General features: G+C 31.2%; 1 protein-coding gene across 1 annotated transcript in view; it reads right to left on the minus strand.

The window, feature by feature from the left end:
- Positions 1-1,800: 1,800 nt before the first annotated feature.
- LOC148280945 (uncharacterized) overlaps positions 1,801-20,480 on the minus strand; it is a 74,255-nt gene continuing 55,575 nt past the window's right edge. The window contains exons 7-9 of the mRNA XM_088227533.1: positions 19,233-20,345; positions 14,922-15,071; positions 1,801-3,782 (exon numbers count right to left, since the gene is read on the minus strand). Coding sequence (XP_088083659.1) covers positions 3,742-3,782; positions 14,922-15,071; positions 19,233-20,345 — 1,304 coding nt within the window. The 3' untranslated portion in view covers positions 1,801-3,741. The remainder of the gene's footprint in view (positions 3,783-14,921; positions 15,072-19,232; positions 20,346-20,480) is intronic.

A 20,480-nucleotide genomic window follows, 5' to 3' on the forward strand; every position in this document is an offset into this window, starting at 1 on the left:
ATTACAAAATAAAAAGAATTATTACTTATAAAATTAATGAAAATGATTCCCGGTGTATAACAGTAACAGTAAAAAATATATAACATTATTTGTATTCAAAAACCGGAAAAAAAATACAAAATAAAATATTACCCCGCACTCTGCCTTTATTTATTTGCCTGTAAAAAAAGTATTTCTACAAGCGGGTATTCTTTTGTTTATTTCTCTTCTTTATTAAATATAATATAACAGTCATTATCTTTTAAATTTGGTTATGTATCAAACTTGTTTGAAAATGTCATAACAAGACGAAACGCATCACAATATACCATATTGTATATTTTTTTAAATAAAGTAGAATCAAAATCCAAAACCGTGTTTTATTTTGGATACATTACCAAATTCAATACGGAATTCTACCAATTGTCTGCATTCACAATAAATAAGTCATTATCTTGCCATTATCAGCCCCAGTTCTAATTCTCTTCCTTTTCGGATTCTTCAAAATGAAGTTATCTTGGTAAACTTTATTTATTTCATTATAAAACAAACTCCATTATGTCTTCAAGTGCTAAATTTACACACTTTAAAGCCCCTGTATTATGACCACAGGGGTAATTTCAAAGTCTAGGTTTCCCGAATATCTAAAAATAATACGAATTTATTTAAAAAATACAGTTTTAATTTAATATATATATTATTTTAATTCAATCGATAACATCTTGTGACACCTTTGTATGAGTAAAACAATGTAGGTTATTTTAGGAAAAAAGTTCAGCTTTTGATTCTATATTTTTCACATTGTGTAGCGCCCCACACTTTTTTCTTTTTCTCGTCTCATCCAATGAAACATCCTCTTTGTTTTTTTCATAATTTTCTTAGATTTTCTAATAAAAAACCTAAAAAACGATGCCAAAACTCTTGACACGTACTCAATAGATAACTTTCAAATTTGTATAATGGTAATCAAGATGGCGGGTCCAAATACGATGCAGTCATTGGTCAAAATGGACTTGGCTAATATTAAAGCAGAACAGTGAAAGACTAGACCAAATTTGAAATAAATAAATTTAAAAACATTTAATTTTTGTGCAAATAGAAGTGATATTGTTACATTTGAGAAAAATCGATGCTTTAAAATAAATGTACAAAAATATTCTGTTAAAAAACAAAAAACTCATTTTTGGACTCGACCATTTTTAAGATTACCTCCTGAGGTATAACAAACTTTACTTTCTAAATCCGGTGTGAAAATACCCATTTGAAGATTTAAAAAAAATCAGATTCGTCATTAAAAAAAATAAGAGAGATATATCAAGTATTATATCATATGAACGTAGTTATGCAGAAAGCAGCCAGTCCACAATTTCGGAAAAATGAGATATTGATGTTATCGGGTGCAGTAAGGTCGATTCTATGTTCTGCTAAAAACAGCCAGACCGCTATCATATAAAAAACTGTATTAATCACCTCTGGAAAAAGGTGTCGATCACGAAAACGGCATTTTTAATTTGCAGAAAACATCCACAAAACTAGAAAAATCTTATGGTACATTAAAAATCTTTTAAACTGGTCAAATACACAATAAGATTCTTGTTTGTAATATATAATAAAACTTATGTATTCATTGTTTATCGTTCGTTAAAGTCAAAAACATTCAAACTATTGTGTAGATTTTATAATTCACTCTTTTCACAAAATGGCTATTATCTCAGTTTCTATGGCTAACTGCTTTCTGTATAACTACGTTCATATGTAGATTAGTGTAACATCACAGCCACACAAGGGTTAAAAAAAACATTGAAATAAAACACAGGCTTATTCAAAATTGAATTTATTTATTAATGCTTTAATTCTATACAATAAAAATGATTAATATCATTTGTACAGTTATACATATTTTTAATAAGAAGTGATTATTCATATTATGATAATTCTGTCAGATCAGTACTTCGCTTGCAGAGCACCCAACTTTCAGAATAGCATGGATCATCACACGAGTATAATATTATATAAGGGGAACATTAGTTCGATACATTTGAGATCATTCAAGGTACATTTTTCTTATAAACTAACGGTCGAATTTTTCAGTGTTTATCTGTCCAATCAGGTTCGATTTTCTTTGAAAATCTGATCGACTAACCAATTTTTACGTTGGCTCAACTTCAACTAAATGTATTATTTTCTACTAATTTTAACACAAGTAATAAATATTACGTAAATCAAGCTGACTTAGCATGATTTATAAATAACAAAATTAATTTAAAATAAATCAGTAAGTTTATTTTAAAATAATCAAACTATCAGCATTTAAAAAATACAGCACGGTAACAATGGCGTGGTATGGCAAATTAAAAAATTTCCCCCGCCATTAAAAAATAAATAAAAAAATATACAAGTATTGGTACATTATTTGCCTACAGACGGATGCGGAATACAGTTTTGTGGGTGAAATAGAACCAGAAATCTGAACGAGTGTTTTCGACCTTATGGCTGCTCTCAGATAAAAATCCTGAATAAGAAAATCGAGTGGAGATAAGTCCGCCTCGTTGTGAAGTGGTTTGCGCGTTCGTCTTTCGTGATTGGGGTCCTGGGTTCGATTTCTGGCAGATGTTGAAGGTTGTTGAAAATGCGCTATTTCATAGTTCCTGGACTGGCACCTGAAGCGTAAGACTGACCACCTTACTTTCATGTATCAGATGATCGAAATATGCTGCATATGGTTTATCAATGCAGTGTCCTATGCACGACTGGGTGCCGAAAGGGGAATGATGATGATGTACATATACATATATTTTTTAAGTCAATTTTTAATAGGCATTTATTAATATCGAGAGGAAAATACGCACACAATCAATTAAATACTAAATTAATTTATTATATTATGTTGTACCCTGACTCAGTCATCCTCTAGATGATTTTCAATAAAGTCATGTATGTTTCAATCATTTAAAAATGTTGTGTAAAAACTATAAAAATATGCAGACATAAATATAATACAGTAAAATATATGGGCATAATGTATTTTTTCATGCTGACTGCAGAGTGAGTACCTATACTTAACATTTGAAACAAATATAATATTACACATTTTTATACATAACGAATTCAATGAGGTTTTGATTAGGCAGATATTAATAAGACAGAAATATTATAGATTTAAAAAACAAAATACTTAGGTTATAAAAATGTATAATTTGTAAAAAGGAATGAGTGATACCGCAGAAAAATAGAGGCGATTTCATTAACCAATAGCAAAAATCTTGGAATTTTAAAATAACACAAATAAATTTGCAACATCTACGCGCTAGGGAGAAAAAGGAGTTTTTAGTTTATATTCTTAACATTAACAGAATATTTAATTATCACTTAATAAACTCAGTCACAAATTGAACAAAAGACTTTCTGGAGCAAAATTGCATTGTGCGACAAACTTTTATCCGGCAAAAAATACTTTGCAAAACTGCATTAGACTATGTTAAAAACCACATCAAATACATATTAAATGTATTCGCTTTGCAATTTTTTGTAAAAGATTTTATGATTTCTAAAATTTGCAGAAGAAAAAAATTGCATTTTATCATTTAGAAAAAAAAATTAACCGAAACAAGTGAATAAATGATTTAAAAAATATTTTTCATCAAATTTATTAAATATTTTAGAAAATCGATAAACTAAGAAACAATAGAACTATTAAAAAAAAACACTTAGAAAGGTACTGGTGTTCCATCGTCATAAGAACTTCTTCTCGGGATAACTTTACTAAAATGTCAGGATGGGTCCTTCACGATGGTCTAAAATATCTGAAACAATAAAAATATATTATTAATAAAGACAAATTCTTTAAAAAACGGAGGAAGTGGTGAGTATTCTTTAATCACATTTTAGGAAACTTTCGGCTGCCGTGCAACACATTTATCTTAGAGTAAAAAATGTATATTTTTAAATAATAAGTTTTTTTGTTATTATTTGTACTATCTATATTTTAAATATAATATCTATTCTAGCATGACTAAACAAAATATTTTTATAGTATCTATCGTCCTTTGCAAATAATTTTATTATTTATTTACGTATCGTTCAGTCCATTTATTTCTTAAAAAATAAGATTTTTAAACTCCAAGTTTTAGTCACAGTAAAATACATTTATTATTTTTTTTATGCAGGTACGATATATCTCTAATCTGAGGGTACGATTAAGATTAAAAAAACTACTTTAAAAAAAAAAACATTTATTAAGGGACAGAGACATAGTTTATAGTGACACAATCAAAAACGACCCGTGCCTGTGAACTTGCCTTGACTCGCTAGAAAATCCATGTTGAGTTGGGTTGAAAAACATTAGTTCAAATCTAGAAAGATTTACGCCAAAAAAGTCCAGTTTCTGTATCGAATCGAATCTTAATTTGTAATTATTACATTTTTGGTATTATTTTTATGATTTTTTTATACAAAATTAATTTAAGGGTTTTCCTCGCCAGAGAAACCTGTTCTAAGGAGGACTGTCCAGTGATCAAGATTTAAACTTAAAATTGCAAAATATTCACATTCGTAGAGTATGACGCAAAATAAATTTATGTACAATGTTGCATCATTAGATTGATGAATTTTCAAAAAAATACTTTAAAATGCATAGTGAAAACTCAATTTGATTGCTATTTTGTTTTATTTGGGACACTAACAGTTCTACGTAAATATTTATATTATCATATTTTTCAGTTCAATTCCTGACAAGGATAAACACAATTACCAAAATGTTTTTTTGTATTTTTAATGCAATATTTAAAAATCTCCTGAATCGAAAGACTGATCATATTATAATCATGATATAAATTATCGAGATACATTAAAATCGGTAAATTGATCTACATGAAAGTTTTATTGACCAACCATTTTATAAAGATGAGCGGAAAGAAGCGTAAAAATTTGGAAAAGCCCACCGAATTGGAATTTCCTACCGAGTGGTTAATATATGTATTATCCTCTGTACCATTGCAATATAAACCGCTAGGCGTGGATGAAAATGATATAATTTTTAGCAGTATCCGAAAAATATTTTGAACCGTGTATTAAACTGGTAGGTTTGTCAAAAATATGCACGCAAAGAATGAATTATTATTACTTAAGTCTGTAATTTAATTATGAAATTTTATGTGCACGGTATTGTCGAAATTAACAATTAAATTTTTTGACTGCACGTGAACTAACGTGTTTTATTCATTTTCATTTAGAAATTACGTGGTGTCATCATCTAATAACACGAAGCACGATCAGTTTAAAATTACGAAAGGTTCAGGAAGATTCCGACATTTTGAGTGTTGGACCCAGTAAACCTAAGTTAAATTCTACAAATTAGCTATTTTGAGAGTTTTTTAAAGTAAATACTTAAGTAAAATTCTGAAAATTAAAAATTGTTTTTAATTTGTGTTTTGAGATAGGTAGATAGGCTTAATTGATGTTTTAATATAGGTACCTATTACCTATAAATACCAAGTAAAAACAATTCAAAGTTTCAGAATTTTACTTAAGTTTACTTATAGGTAAAGCTGAAAAAATCAGATAATATTAAGGCAAATATTTTGCGGTATTTTTAGATTACTAAATGAAATTGAGTAAAATCAAAGTTTTTTTTTTTAAATAACCCGCTAAGCCCTCTATTTTGAGGCTTGTCAGCAGGTGAGATAGAGGGGATTTGGAAGAAGGTAATAAAAAATACATTTTGCGTTTTTTTTGTGTATCTACACATACCTTTTTACGTAAATACAGGTCGGTGTATATTGTAAACCAATTATTTTAGATTAATTATATTATTTATTCTAGACGTAATTTAATGATGTAATAACTTATATTTACACATAAGTTACTAATTAAAAATACTTGGTGCACTTCCACTTATTTTTTCGACCAATTAGCGCTTTCACCCTCTTCAGACTGGTAAACATTATAATACAGTGTAAAGATAATTTATATAAAATTAAATATTGTACATTTAAACTTACACGGTATAATGTTTACCTGTCTGAAGATGCCCATTAGAGGGTGAAAGCCCTAATTGGTCGAGAAAATAAGTGGAAGTGTACCAAGTATTTTTAATTAGTAACTTATATGTAAATATAAGTAATTACATTACATTCCATTGGGAATGCCATCAAGAATTGTCAATTAATATTTTAAATCAAATAGGATATAATTTAGTTCATTATTATTATTATAATCATAATATATGCGGTTATGAGTTGATGTTGTGCGTATAATTTTGAGTGTAATGTATATTTCGTGATTATCGGAGAACACTGCCGAGTATCTTACACAACCACACCAAATATTTGTCTTGTTCAAATGTTATGAGGGCAATATTTATTTTAATAATGTTTTTCATGCGCCCAAAACACGAAACGTTGTGACTATTTTACATAGATTAGTGGTGGTTAATCACGTTTATATTTTACCTGAAAAATATTTAGTATTCACGAATCTTAATTATATTTACTTAACAAATTAATATTAAACGATATAAGAATTGAAGAACTATGGATAAAATTATTGGGAAATATAAAAATAATGATATTGATGTTTTTTGTTGATATTTCTTGATAAAACTCCATAGTTTATGATTTTGATAAAATTATAAACAAAGTTATCAATGAAACTCCTTCGTTTAGTTTTACTTTTTCATTATTTTGACCAACGAGCGCTTTCGTCTAAGTAGGCATCTGCAAGACTAGTGAATTGTTTACAACGTTTACAGCTTTTATACTATTTCTAACATATTTTGGAGATAAAAGTGTTTTGACAGGGGACAGAAAACATAAATATTTACTTATAATAATTAAAATACTTTATAGTTTTATTCCACTTTTATTTATAATTAATTTATTTTTTAACCAGTGACCGGGTTTCGTCGTGACCGACATCGTCAAACTGATGGGAGACTAAACAAATTTCTATGTTATATACAAGTGCAAGCAGGCGTTGTAAATCATGATTTTATATAATTATGTAAATAAAAGAATTTAAATTAAAATCATTTCAGTAAAAGGTAATAACAATTATAAAAATATATTTAACTTCATAAAATTATATATTTTACACCAGTTTTTATTATATACATACAAACAAAACTTATATTCTTATTACCTTTTACTTAAATGATTTTAATTTTAATTCTTTTTTTACATAATTATATAAAATCATGATTTACAACCCCTGCTTGCACTTGTATATAACATAGAAATTTGGAAACTAGTTTGCTAAACAGTTAATTTTTAAGAGTTTTGGGACTGAAATTGGGATTAAACATTATTATTTAAAGGGTGTATTTCCCACTCTGTTGCATTTCGCCATGTGTTCTTTTCCCATGGCGAAATACAACAGAGTGAAAAATACATACGTTGATGTTTGTGAAGTTAAAAAGATGAAACCATTATTAATGCGGGTGAGATTCATCTAGTTTAATTATTTCCCCTACATACAAGGCAACGCCTGATTTTTTTATTTTTTTTTCAATTTCTATACTTCTGCATGGACCAGGTGGATTTATCAACAAAATATTGAGTTTGTTTAATTTTTTGTAGACAAGGACTGCATTCAACTCCCTGGGGAGCTGTTAATATTAACATTTTACAACAGAGATGAAATCATTTTAGAGAAGGTAACATGGAAGTCTAGGCATCTACAGGGCTTATGACCTGTCATTGGCTGGTTTAAGTGGCCACTTTACACATTGTGTAACATTCACCATTCTGCCCATGTTTGAACATCCACATTTCCTCAACTCTTCCATCTGTTGACTTTTGTGAAATAATTCTGTGTATGATGACATTTGGACAAACTCAAAATATTTACAAATATTATTTTAGAGTATGGGCATTTATACTTTTACTCTTTTTACTTTAATCATTCAAATAACAGTTTAGATCACAAGAATCTTTTTCATCGTAGATAATTTTTTTAATTACATCGAACACTTTTTTCGTACTATGTAATTCATAAAATATTATTAATATAATAAAATAAATCAAACAACTTTGTTTTTAACCACTAATTTTTATTTTTTCACCGACCGTTTTCAAAGCAAACAAGTTTCTTCTTATAATCTTAGAAATTTAAAAAGCGATTCGCAATAAGAAAAAAATTATTAATAGCCAAATAAACAATATTTCTTTTAGTCCTCTCCTGTCTAGCTTCGAAAATATTGATATCAAATTACCACCCTTGTACGGAAAAAAAGACTTGATTTATTGTCTCAACGTGTAGTATTTAGTTAACATGAAAAAAGGGAAATAGGAAAGAATTAATTAGTTACGTAAACCTAGACGAAGAAGCTTGTTTGCTTTGAAAACGGTCGGTGAAAAAATATAAATAAATAAAAATTATTGGTTAAAAATAAAGCAGTTTGATTTATTTTATTTTAATAAATAACTACGAAGTTAGTGCTTCAAATACAAAATTTATATTATTATTATTTTGATATATTTTTGTTTTCCAAAATGTTTTGAATATTTTTTTGTTTATCTTACTTACGTGATTTTTGAGGCCACATATTTAACAATTTTGAAAAAAAAAAGAAACGTTTATTTGATTGCTAATTATTTCATTCAAAATTCGCTGCAATCTAAAGGCGGAAGATGCATCGATAGACAATACCTCTTATCTATACAAACATTGCATAAAATTTACAGGTGAAAAAACGATAGCAGATAAGATACACATATTGTTTGATAACATACTTGGTTATTCACAACTTTAGTCATCTTTTATGTAATGTACATAATACATTTATATAATTTTGTATGTATAGATAATGTAATTCGATAAGCTACCTAAATATAATATAGGTATGTAAAATAAATAAAATATGCCTAAAACGAAGGGCAGTTTTATTCTTAAAAATAAAAGCTAATTTACATGCAAAGACGTGTTCTCAAAATGTGATCTTTAAATTTTTTCCGATTCTCAAGATTATTACAGTATTTACGGTCAACTTAAAAATAATGTTTTTTTCAAAATGAAACATTAATCTTAAGTTCATACATACATACGTAATGTGAAGGGACGGAAAACGGGGCGGTTTACTCCACTCTTACATACTTCTTAGATCTGAGCTTACATCTACGATAAAAATGCAAAAATAATAGGCATTCATGTTTCTATTTTCAATATTTTTGCGAACGTAAACCTATCATTTAATAGATCCAGAAAATACAATATGGTCGTTTTGTTTTCTTTACTTCTCATCATCATTATTTTTTCCTAATAACCACTGAGGCATACATCAATGCTAATCCCATAGAATCCGTACTAATATTATAAATGCGAAAGTGTGTTTGTTTGTTTGTGTTTCCTTCACGTCTAAGCGGCGCGATTGGCATATTTTTTTTGCAAAAGATACCCGGAGAGGTGAGAAGTAAAAAAGGATACTTATTTTTTATCCTTAATAAAAAAAAATACGATGAAAAAAATATGTAATACATCAACAATGAGCATCATTAGTTAAAAATTAGTAGGCGGTAAGGTAAAATGTCAGAAATTTTCTTTAAATTTCTATGATTGACTTGCTTTTACTGTGGTTAGTTTGGTTTGCTTTTCGTGTTGGTTTTGTAGTAGGATTTTGGTTTGTGAACAAAATAACGATTCTACGTCACCATTGACCAACGGATCATCGTATTTCTTTCAAAGCGATAGTTGGAAGACCAAGCTTCTTTCAATCCCGATAAAGTATATAATTCCATTGGGAAAATTCTTATTGATAAACGAAAACTCTTATTGATAAACGACACAACTAATTCACTACCTAAATAATTTCTCCGTAATACCACGTGAGCGAAGCCGCGGGTAAAGCTAGTATCATTTTTTTTACATACAAAAGAAACATTATTTTCACTGTTTTCGTTGGTAAAATGCAATTTATATCAATGGTAATAAAATATTATTTTTTTTTAATAAAAAATATAGAAACATTGTTAGTAAAATTCAAATTTACACTCCCACTTCCTTTCATTCAACCCCTACCACTATTTCTCACTTTCCTTATTTTCCCTTCTCACTATCTCCTTGTTTCGTCTGCATTTAGAAACCTAGACAAAACTTACTCTTTCATACCGATAACCATAGAACCAACTATGGTTCTCATTCCCCTATGCCCATAATTCTTAGGTCTGCCAACAAACATATCAATCTTGATTTCCTTGTCTTCTTGTCTTCTTTCATACGATCACTGAATCAAATTTAATTATAAACACCTCTCTCCCGCTTCCACTCCCATCAAGTCTACTATATACCATCGTGTCTTTCTAATTTCTTTTATAATAATTTTCTATGTACACATATGTCCTTGAAAATGCCCGATGGGCGTATATTTAAATAAATAAATAAATTTCTTTTCTTTTCATTTGTTACCTGGAATATTGTTTTAATGACTTTTTTTTTATAATGCAACCTTTTTTATTTGAATAAATCATATTTACATTTTTATGATTTTTCCTGTTATTAAAATTTTGGGTGCATTTTTAACGAGTTATAAATATCTCACTATTAGATAATGGGAAGCAAGTTCCGGTAGAGTGGGGTTCGAACCCTGGACCTCTAATATTTGAGTCCGCGGAGCCACAACCCGATTCAAGACCTATACATCTTTTTGTACTACTGTAAAAAAAAAAACATAGAAATTAAATACACAAAATATAATAAAACGCTTTATTTCCTTTAATTGAATTAACGATAAAATTATTTTTCTGCTTAAATATAGATTAATATTGTAAAATGCAAAATACATTTGCCTATTATGATCGAAGCTACGCGCTACGTTTTATGATGTGTTATCAAAATCGATTGTTAAAATATCATTTATATCGATCATTATAAGACGCCTATTCGACCGGCTTTGTAACCTACTATATTGTTATTATATCAAGTTTATCGCAATGTCACGGCTTAAATTACGATAAGTTATGTGTACTAAAAAAGTGGATATGATATAATCATAATACTGTAGGTATTGTAGTAAAAATATCGATAAGTTGATGTTTGAAACTGGAGTTCGATAAAGAGTATTCGAGTACTTTCCCCTATCAATATGCACCTAGCACGTAACAGTTGGCAATGGCTGACTGTTATCATTTTAAATTACAGATTCTTCTCTATTCAATTTTAATCGCTTACCAATATAACTTTTTGCGTAATTATTTACTACATTATATCCGTAAATTATGTGTGATTTTGGTAGCATTGTTTTGAGTGACATATTCTTCTTTATTAGATACAATCAGATTGCTCAGAATGACAAAAAATAAATTTTAAGGCCCAACGGGGCGATTTTTCTAGGTGCCGAGATCTTAATCAACTGAGGCCGAAGGGCCAATGAAACAAGGCCCAGAGGGCCGAATTTTCTAGCATGTAACAGTCGAAGAAAAAAAACATTAATAAATAAAATAATTTTAAAATAAAATAATTTTAAAATTCACTCCTTACGGGGTTAAATCCAGTCCTTTGACTCGAAATATTGTTGAAAATAAAGTGATTTATAAAACGATATTAATCAACTAAAATACAGGGTTGTGATCCCGTGGTTAGTGCCGCGGACTCTCGCATAAAAAGTCCAACGTTCGAACCCCGCTCTACCACAACTTGATTCCCGTTTTCTAATGAGTTGCTCGTTGAAACATTTGAAACAACTAACAACTCGTTGAAAATGTTATTAAAATTAAAGTGTTTGGGAAACTCATAAGAACGCAAATACTTATTTAAAAAATCAAATACGTTTTGACAGTAACATTTTTCTACACTTTATGGTAACAAATGATTGCATTTTATTAAATTGATATTATTTTGTTTCAGGTATGTACAAAATACAATTGTGAGCAGCCCGCACTTGGAAAAAACAACAAAGTTGATATATTGGAACATAATGAATTATATATAGTAAGTCATAAGTAAGTTATAACTAATAATAAAAGACAGCTAATTATAATCGATAACGTAGTAATTTTCTCAAGCGGATGTTTAAAAGGTCGTAGTACTTACACGAGGTATTCACAACAAAGAATTTCCATAATATAAGGAATTTCCATAATTTCCATTATACACGGTTTTTCAGGGCCAAACAGTGAAACTTTAAAGGAACATTCCTCACGGTAAGCTTTAAAAAAAATCCTTGTAAAATTTTTCCAAAAAGTCATTTTAAAAATGTAGTAAATCTTTATTTTTCGGACTGGCATCCCCTCCGCAAACCCCTACCCCTCCCCGATAAAAAAAAATTGCGATAAAAACGTATTTGACCAATGAAGCGATACGCGCCAGACGTGGACAAGGGAAGCGGCTGGGTAGGAGAGGGGTAGGGGCTTGTAGAGGGACTGCTTGTCCAAAAAATTAAAGATTTACTTCATTTTGAGATCATATTTCAAAAAAAATAAAATTTAATGGCTTTTTGGAAAAAAAATATTAGTATTTTTTTAAAGCTTACCATGAGGAATGTTCCTCTAAGGTTTCACGGTCTGAACCTGAAAAACCGTGGAGCTGGGTAGAAGTAAAATGTATTGTCTCATTCGCCCAAACCAATATTGAATAACATGCTCCATAAACGTATAGTATATGTTATGTTTTTGTTCTTTTATTCCACGTTTTATAATTTGAATAATTTAATTATACATAAATTAAATATAAACATAAATACGTGATTAAAACTGTCTTAATATTTTGTAAGTTATCTCTGTACATTAAGTCTTCGTATATTCTCACATGTAAAAAAAATACAAAAAGTATATTTTTAAGAGTCCTCGGCACGGGCAACTCCAGTGGGGACACGTTATTTTTATTATTTATTATTGTTTATAATGTGAAAAAAATAAAAGCTAAAATGAAATGAAATACTAGATAATATTTAGATTTCTGCAACAGGAAAACGTATTTTGTAAATAATAATTTAGAAAATTTAAAACCAACCATCACGCCGTTTCTCCGTAGGGGTAGGTAAAGATACTATAATAATAATAAAGATTAATTAACGCAATTAGTATAATCTAGTACATTTTTGTGATAATACATTTCTCTGGATTGTGTGTGCAAATTCGGTGCACCTGTTTCAATGCAGTGCAAAACGAATAATAATAAAACATGACTACCTACTGTTGTCGGCCGGTGTAGTGGCCAGCGCGTTTGCCGACCACGCAAGAGGTCTCGGGTTCGATTCCCGACATGGTTGACATGAAATATTGAATGTTTGACTAGTACCTGAAGCGTAAGACTGATCATCTTACCTTCATGTTATAAAAATTATAAAGATACGCAGCGATTGGTGTACTAATGCAATGCCCTATACACCATTAGATGCGGGTCTCATTATCCATATTATTATTTATATATATATGTTTTTTTTATTATTTATTGGGGATATCAACAGTAATACATGTAACAAAAATATAACAAATAAAATATTCAGAGAATAAAACCAATGACAGATATCCACAGAAATACATTAAATACGCGTACAATTCATACTACTGTGTTTGTGTGAGTGTAAGTGAGTGAGAGAGTGGGTGTAAATGTTTAGTAATTCTTCTGACTTATCTATGCCCAAACTTTTTGACTATTTGTTTTACAAATTCGTTTAATAGATAGAATGCCACATTAATATTATATCTTTGCATACGGACCTCGCTTCCTCTACATTCATTCATCTTCTCATGCACACACGACGATTATTCCGACTTTTTACTTTTCCATCGTCGAGTACTCGGTATTTGTTTAATTGAATCATGTCATATATGTATCGGTCTTCTTCGCTTTCCACATCCATCAACATTTGCATCGTGAATCGTTTCAGCCTTTCTTTCACAAAAAAATCTCTCTTTACCCATTATAGGATACATATTTTGTATTGATTTCCGTCTGGCAAACCCAATAAAACATGTTATTTTTTTAAGAAAAATAAACCTATTCCATTTTTAAAAGCTGAGTGGAAAAATGTTCTACCAGTGTGCGTTATTACGATTTTCTTGTGAAAGAAGCATAGAATTAAGAATAGTCCAGAAACCGCATACGCACATCAAACAGAAGGCGACACAACTACTCATAAATGAGTAGGTTTACGTTTTGACCCATTAGTTTCTTTGTAGACGTCGCTCAGTACGCAACTCTGGATTTGAATTCAACTATGCCGTGTTGTGTCCTTTTAAAGTTTAGAAATACTGCTAGGATCTTAAAGAAACAGGATGGTATCACATTTCATCTGTAATTTGCAAATAATTGTGTATATAACAAATGCATTATTAAAAATTGAATTATTTTTCTATCTGTCAGATTGTCGAAAAAACAAAATGGAATTTTTTTTAGTGTTGCCAGGGTAGAATTTTTTTTTACCCTACTTTGCTCATCTAATAAAATAACTCATGAAAATGAGACCTCGGATTAAACAACGCCGTGGGGGACATTTGAACGACATTATCTTTAAAACATCAAATATTATTTAACACGATATAAAAATATCCGTTTTATGTCAAATAAAATTTGTTTTATATTTTAAGTTCAAAGTTCATTAATTCAATTACTCTTATTAAATGACCCTTTACTTATCTACTTTGTTGTGTCAATCAATGTTTCCGCGTGCACATAAAAAATTTAGAGAAATTAACAGATTACTTTTTTTTTTACCTTACATTTGTGTTATGATTTTTTTTCCCCATCAAGCAACATTTCACGAATACGCGCGGCGAAAGTAAGCTGGAGTGGGGGAATTATTGGACACAGTCCGATGTATTCAAATATGATTCTACGCTCCTTCTGGACTATTCTTAATTCTATGGACAGAAGACTTATTATTAATACGAAATATTAGAAAATAATATCGCATTTCTGGTGATACAACTTTGATCTAGGTGTCCTATAAAGAGTTAATGACACTGCAAATTAAATTGGGTTATAAATTAAAAATGGCAAAATAATATTACCTTTAGCGATGCTCCACCATGGTAGCGTGACGTATGTGAGGAAGGCATTAAGGGGTGTACTCTGCTGCCTCTTATTTTCCTTCCAGAAGTGGAACGTCTGTGTAAAACCTCGCATTGCCCACAGAGGGTTGTAAGCTCCGTCGTCCAATTCTACAAAACAAATCGCAACAAAATAAATACAAAAAAGTTAGTATCCGAAAATTCAACCTAGCGGTCCTTACGACAGAGTGCATAGTGACAGCACGTCCTGCCTTCATTAAGCAATCCGTTCGTGTCACATAGAATTATTTCACCTTATATTAAATTATATATTTCCACTTTCGGCTACGTAGGTACAAAAGAAAACTTTGGTGGCTGACAGGCTTTTTCTAATTATATCATAGAGATGGTACCAAAACCATAAAACTTAAAAAACATTGGTGACCTACTGGTTGTTAAATTAAAGCTGACGCGTTTGCAAAACTCACACAAACGCATTTAAAATCTACAGAATGTTGATTTAAAAAAGGTTGTATTGAATTTTAACCAAATGCGCTATCTTTATTGTTTATCAATAAATGTGTATGCATATTTTCTCCAAAAAAAATTGTACTGTGCATTTTAAATACTCTGTATTAATTATTATTATAAATGAACACAAAATATTAAATAAAAAACATGCTTTATATAAAGTATATATTTGAAGCACTAACTTTGTGGTTATTCATTATAATAAAATAAATAAAACAACTTTGTTTTTACGTAAACCTTGACAAAGAAGCTTGTTTGCTTTGAAACCGGTCGGTTAAAATAAACCTAGTCTTGTAAATCTTTTGTTTTTAAGTAATTTTGCATTTACTAATTTGGTGGTATATATATTTTAATTTTCTTGTCATAAAAATACAGATTCGTGACTTTTACATTCCCCAAATGTTTTTTTGTTTGTTTTAATAGTCTTTATTTACTTAAATCATTTTATTAAAAAAACATATTTTTTGCCGGTATTATTTTAGAGTTTAGTTCATTCAAATTAATAGCATCCTAAAATACTCTTACTATTTTTAAAAAAGCTTTTTTTTTAACAAGATCAATTTTTTACGATTAATTGCACCTTTAAACTATATTTTTATACGTATTTGTAAACTTATAAAAATATCATATTCATATCAATCAATCTTAATCATTTTGGGCTGTTATTTCGGGTGTCGTAAAGTCGTAAGCATTCCTTGCCGACGTTTCGGTCGGCGCTACAGCGAGCAATATCTGGTAGTGTTTTTTTTTTAATTCTCTATAAATAAATCTAAAATTGGTAGTCAGCCTTATTTGTAGTCCGTGTCTGTAATATTCACAATAATATAACACCTCGAGTCAACAGGTATAATGATTGAACATTGAATAGATACTTTTTGCAAATAATAAGTTAACCTTGTACAATTTCAACGATGCATTTTACAAGCATTAATTACTGTTGATCCGTTTACCGACTCAAGGAAAACTAGAGTGACTTAACATAATTTACCTGCTATAGTCGTTAGTAGTTAGATTTATCGACTTCTATTTTCTTGATTTTTATTTTGTATGAATCACACTTAGACCATGATATTATCTCTTTTTTTAAAATCAAATCAAACATAAAAAAATTAGGAATTCATCAAAGTGCCTTAAAAACTTACGATTCTTGACGGAGGCCATGTGTACAAATTATTCTGGTGGGTCGTGAACTGGCATATCAGTGCCTCGATTATGAACGCTATCTTCATCTGTATATATCGAGACGGAATACTTAACTTCTGTACTATCTGTATCTTACCTCGGTATGTTCTACCTACTTGTCATATCGACATCGTATGATCGAAACAAGCCAATGGAATGACCGCAAACAATTAGTCCGCGTTCCTTACGTCATTAATATTTAAAATAGTTCTCTTTTATAGTTTAAATAGGTTACTGTAATAAAAAGTGCTCACTTCAAATCGATTATAAACTCCAATAAATCTCACTTCAAGCAAAAAATGCTCGCTTGAACATAAATTTTGCATGACTTTTGGAAATTACCTAGTCGGTACGCTTAAGGATCGTCTGTATGTACCTACCGATCGACTACAAACCCGGCTCCTTTAACGTCTCGATACATACACTCGGAAAGATAGTAAAACTGATGGAAAAAATGTAATAACAATGTATTTTTTTTAGCGGTAACCTTATGACGCATATAATCTGTGTCTAACGCCTAAATACTCTTATTTGTTAATAGGACAGAACCTAGCGTCATTATTTTCACATCTAGGCGTTCGTTTTATTAAAGCGACAGTTATATCGGAATTTAATTCGACTTCAAAACTTACTTATTTCTCTCTCATATTTTTAATAGGCTTTTAAGAAAAAAAGTGCCAACCTCAAAACGATTAAAAATTATAATAAATCTTAAATAAAGGAAAAATTGCTCGGTGGAACAAAATTTTTGACACTTTTAATGCGTAGATAAACGTATCGAGGGGTTCTAGACCCGTCGGTATAAAATGATGTACTTACATCAAAACTTGATTGTGGGGGGTATCGGTACTATACCTTTGTAGTCGGTCGGGAGACTTTTATCTTCAACTATGACGTCATACTGAAGCTATGTCATTTTAGAGCGTAGATATGTGTACCGTGACGTACGCTTCCCCTTAATTCATATCGATGTACCTACCCAAAACTTGAAGGTGGGGGGTCGGTAGTATATCTGTATAATCGCTAGAGGGAATTTATCTTCAACTACACCGTCAAGGTGATATGACGTCTTTATCTTCCCATCATAATCAAGGCCCAGCCCTCGGAAGGGAATACGTTGACTTTTTGGGTCAAGAGAATAAGTACTTATTGTTGAATTCAATATCTCACAGCCAACCAAAAAACAGACTGGTTTAAAGAAGAGTTGATTAAAAAATGTACTAAAAAACAAAATATATAACTATTTCAAAAATATTTTGAATTTGTCCAAATTTTTGTAGACAAGGACTGGATTCAACTCCCTGGGGAGCTGTTTGAGGACCTGTCAATGGCTGGTTTAAAGTCATAAGCCCTGTAGATGCCTAGACTTCTATATTACCTTTTCTTAAATGTTCTTCATCTATGTTGTAATATATTAATATATAACTATGTTTTGTTTCGAATATGTATTTTATTGATACCAACAAAATAAATAATTGGAACAGAGTTTGATTTTCAAGGTGCATTCCTTGTTAATTAGGAGGAAAACGCGTTCTCTTGCAAAATAATGTTTTTGTTGGTTATGACGTTTTGGCGACGATGGCTCGATATGTACACAACATATCATGTTAATATGTATTTATTTGTATTAATATTTAATGATAATAAAACTGTATGTGGTAATTTACATTAAAAATTAAAAAACTGAAGACCTGTCCATCCTCCCAAATGAGGTTCACGTCCAGTATCCCGGTCTAATAGGCCTACGATACGCATTCCTTTGGTGGACACGTAATGCGTTAGTCACTGAGTATTGCGCGCACGTATACCGGAAATTATTGAGCTTTGAAAATGCTATGTCATTTGCAAGCAAATTAAAAAAATAAATCATTTAGTCATTGCGGTTTATATTTTTGGGAAGAATAGTGTCACAAGTCAAAGGAATAATATCGAAATCATGATTAACCGTATGGCATTAAAAAAAAAACTGAATTGAATCATAAATTGTGATTAGATGCGGCTATGAAAAACATAAAGCGTCGGTCAACCCAGTTAATAATACGATATTAGTTATTTTGAATGGTGATTAAGAATGGTAAGTTTACAAACGTCATCTATTTTATGAATGCCGGATGAATCTCACCCACATGATAAAGGTTTCAGCTCATTAACTTCACAAAAGAAAACAGATGGAAAAATTAAGGAAACGTGGATGTTTTCAAACATAGGCAGAATGGTGAATACTTTAATCAATGACAGGTCTTAAGCTCTGTTAATGCCTAGACCTCCATATTCCTTTTCAAAAATTGTTTTCCTTCTTTGTCGTAACAAATTTAGATCTATTTTAGAGTAAAAAGTGATATCAGTGACTCAAAAAATGGCATTAAAATAATTAGACCTTTTTACATATTTTTTTAAAATCGGGTCGTGGGTCTCTGGATAATTATCCAGAGAATGCTGCGGATGCACAGATCGGAGATCCGAGGTTCAAACCCCACTTAACCTCAATTTATTCCCATTTTCTAATAATGTGTTCCCTACAACTCGTTGAAAATGCCCCCAAAATTGAAACATTTGGGTAAACCATAAAAACGCAAATATTTATTTTCCAAATAAAAAAGAAGATTTATTTCCCTTTACCATTGTTTTTCTTCTGCATGTCACACCAATAGTAGATGTCCGTCCCGTCGGGCGTGGTCCGCTTAGGGGGGCGTTGGGACAGACCGCCCGGGCCCCCGGCCCCCGCGGGTCCCCCCCGGCGCCCCCTGGGCAGCGTGCAGTACCCTTGAATACCCCTCCTCATGAACCCCAGCGGAGCCGGATTCTCTCCTTCGTCATCACCTTCATTACCGTTACAGTCGTCTTCGGCTATCTTCAACTCTCCTAACTCGGAGTCGACCTTGGTTATGGCTGTATTTTGATTGATTTCAATGGTTTTGGTTATTTCTGTCACTGGAGCGTACGTCTCCAGCGCGATAACTCTCTGAACTTCTTGAGTTTCTTGGGCAATGTACTTATTGCCTTGCAACTGGTAATTCTTTATTTCATCGATACATGGCAGTTCTTCCTTGCCATTAACGGTAATTATCGTCGTAGGGTCCAAATCGCAAATTCGACCCATTTTGATTTCCTTAAGTTCGATTTTCTCCTCGTTAATAGTAGCGTCTTTATTGTCGACTGGATTACAAACGTTTAAAGACGTAGCGTCGTCAGCTAGTTCGTATTCCTCTTTGTTTGATTTTGGTTTTGGCGGCTTTTTGCCATCTATCACCGGTAAAATCTTTTTGGTTATCTTCGCTTTGATATTTCTTTTAGGTGGTGCACTTACGATTGGAGTTTTCTTTTCAATAGGGTGTTTCAGAGTCGTGCGAACGGGAGGTTTCGCGGTGGTAATGGGCGGCTTGGACCGAACTGTTTCTTTAGGTTTTATTTCTTTCGGTTTCGTAACAAGTCTGGTTTTCGCATCTCTAACTTTCGTTGGAGGAGTTTTATTTGCGGTCACTTTCGCTTTCGTTTGTTTGGTTTCGACGGGCGATTGAGCTTTGAGCGGCGGTGGGCCGGGGACGGATTTAGGTTTTTCTTTTTTGGGTGTAACGTTGATTAGGCAAGCGGGAGTCTCGTTGGCGCAGTCCTGGTCCCTCGTGTACACCTCGGACATGTCCCCCCACGAGGGTGACGCGGTGCAGCAGTGGCGAGGGGTGGTGCAGCACCGCGGGGGGGAAACGGGACGATTTGGGGCGGAGCTCGGTTGCTCTACAACAAAAGAAAACAGAACGGGTTCATCGAACCGAACTAATTTTTTTACTAAATGCGAAAACTACGTGAAGGGTCTCTACTTAAAGAATAGAAACAACAATCTTAAGAGTCTGTCGTCCCGCTTCCACCCGG

The sequence above is a fragment of the Micrasema longulum genome, unplaced genomic scaffold, assembly GCF_059751315.1.
Source record: "Micrasema longulum isolate JH-2025_06_02 unplaced genomic scaffold, ASM5975131v1 h1tg000509l, whole genome shotgun sequence".
In the NCBI taxonomy this organism is placed as follows: Eukaryota; Metazoa; Arthropoda; class Insecta; order Trichoptera; family Brachycentridae; genus Micrasema; species Micrasema longulum.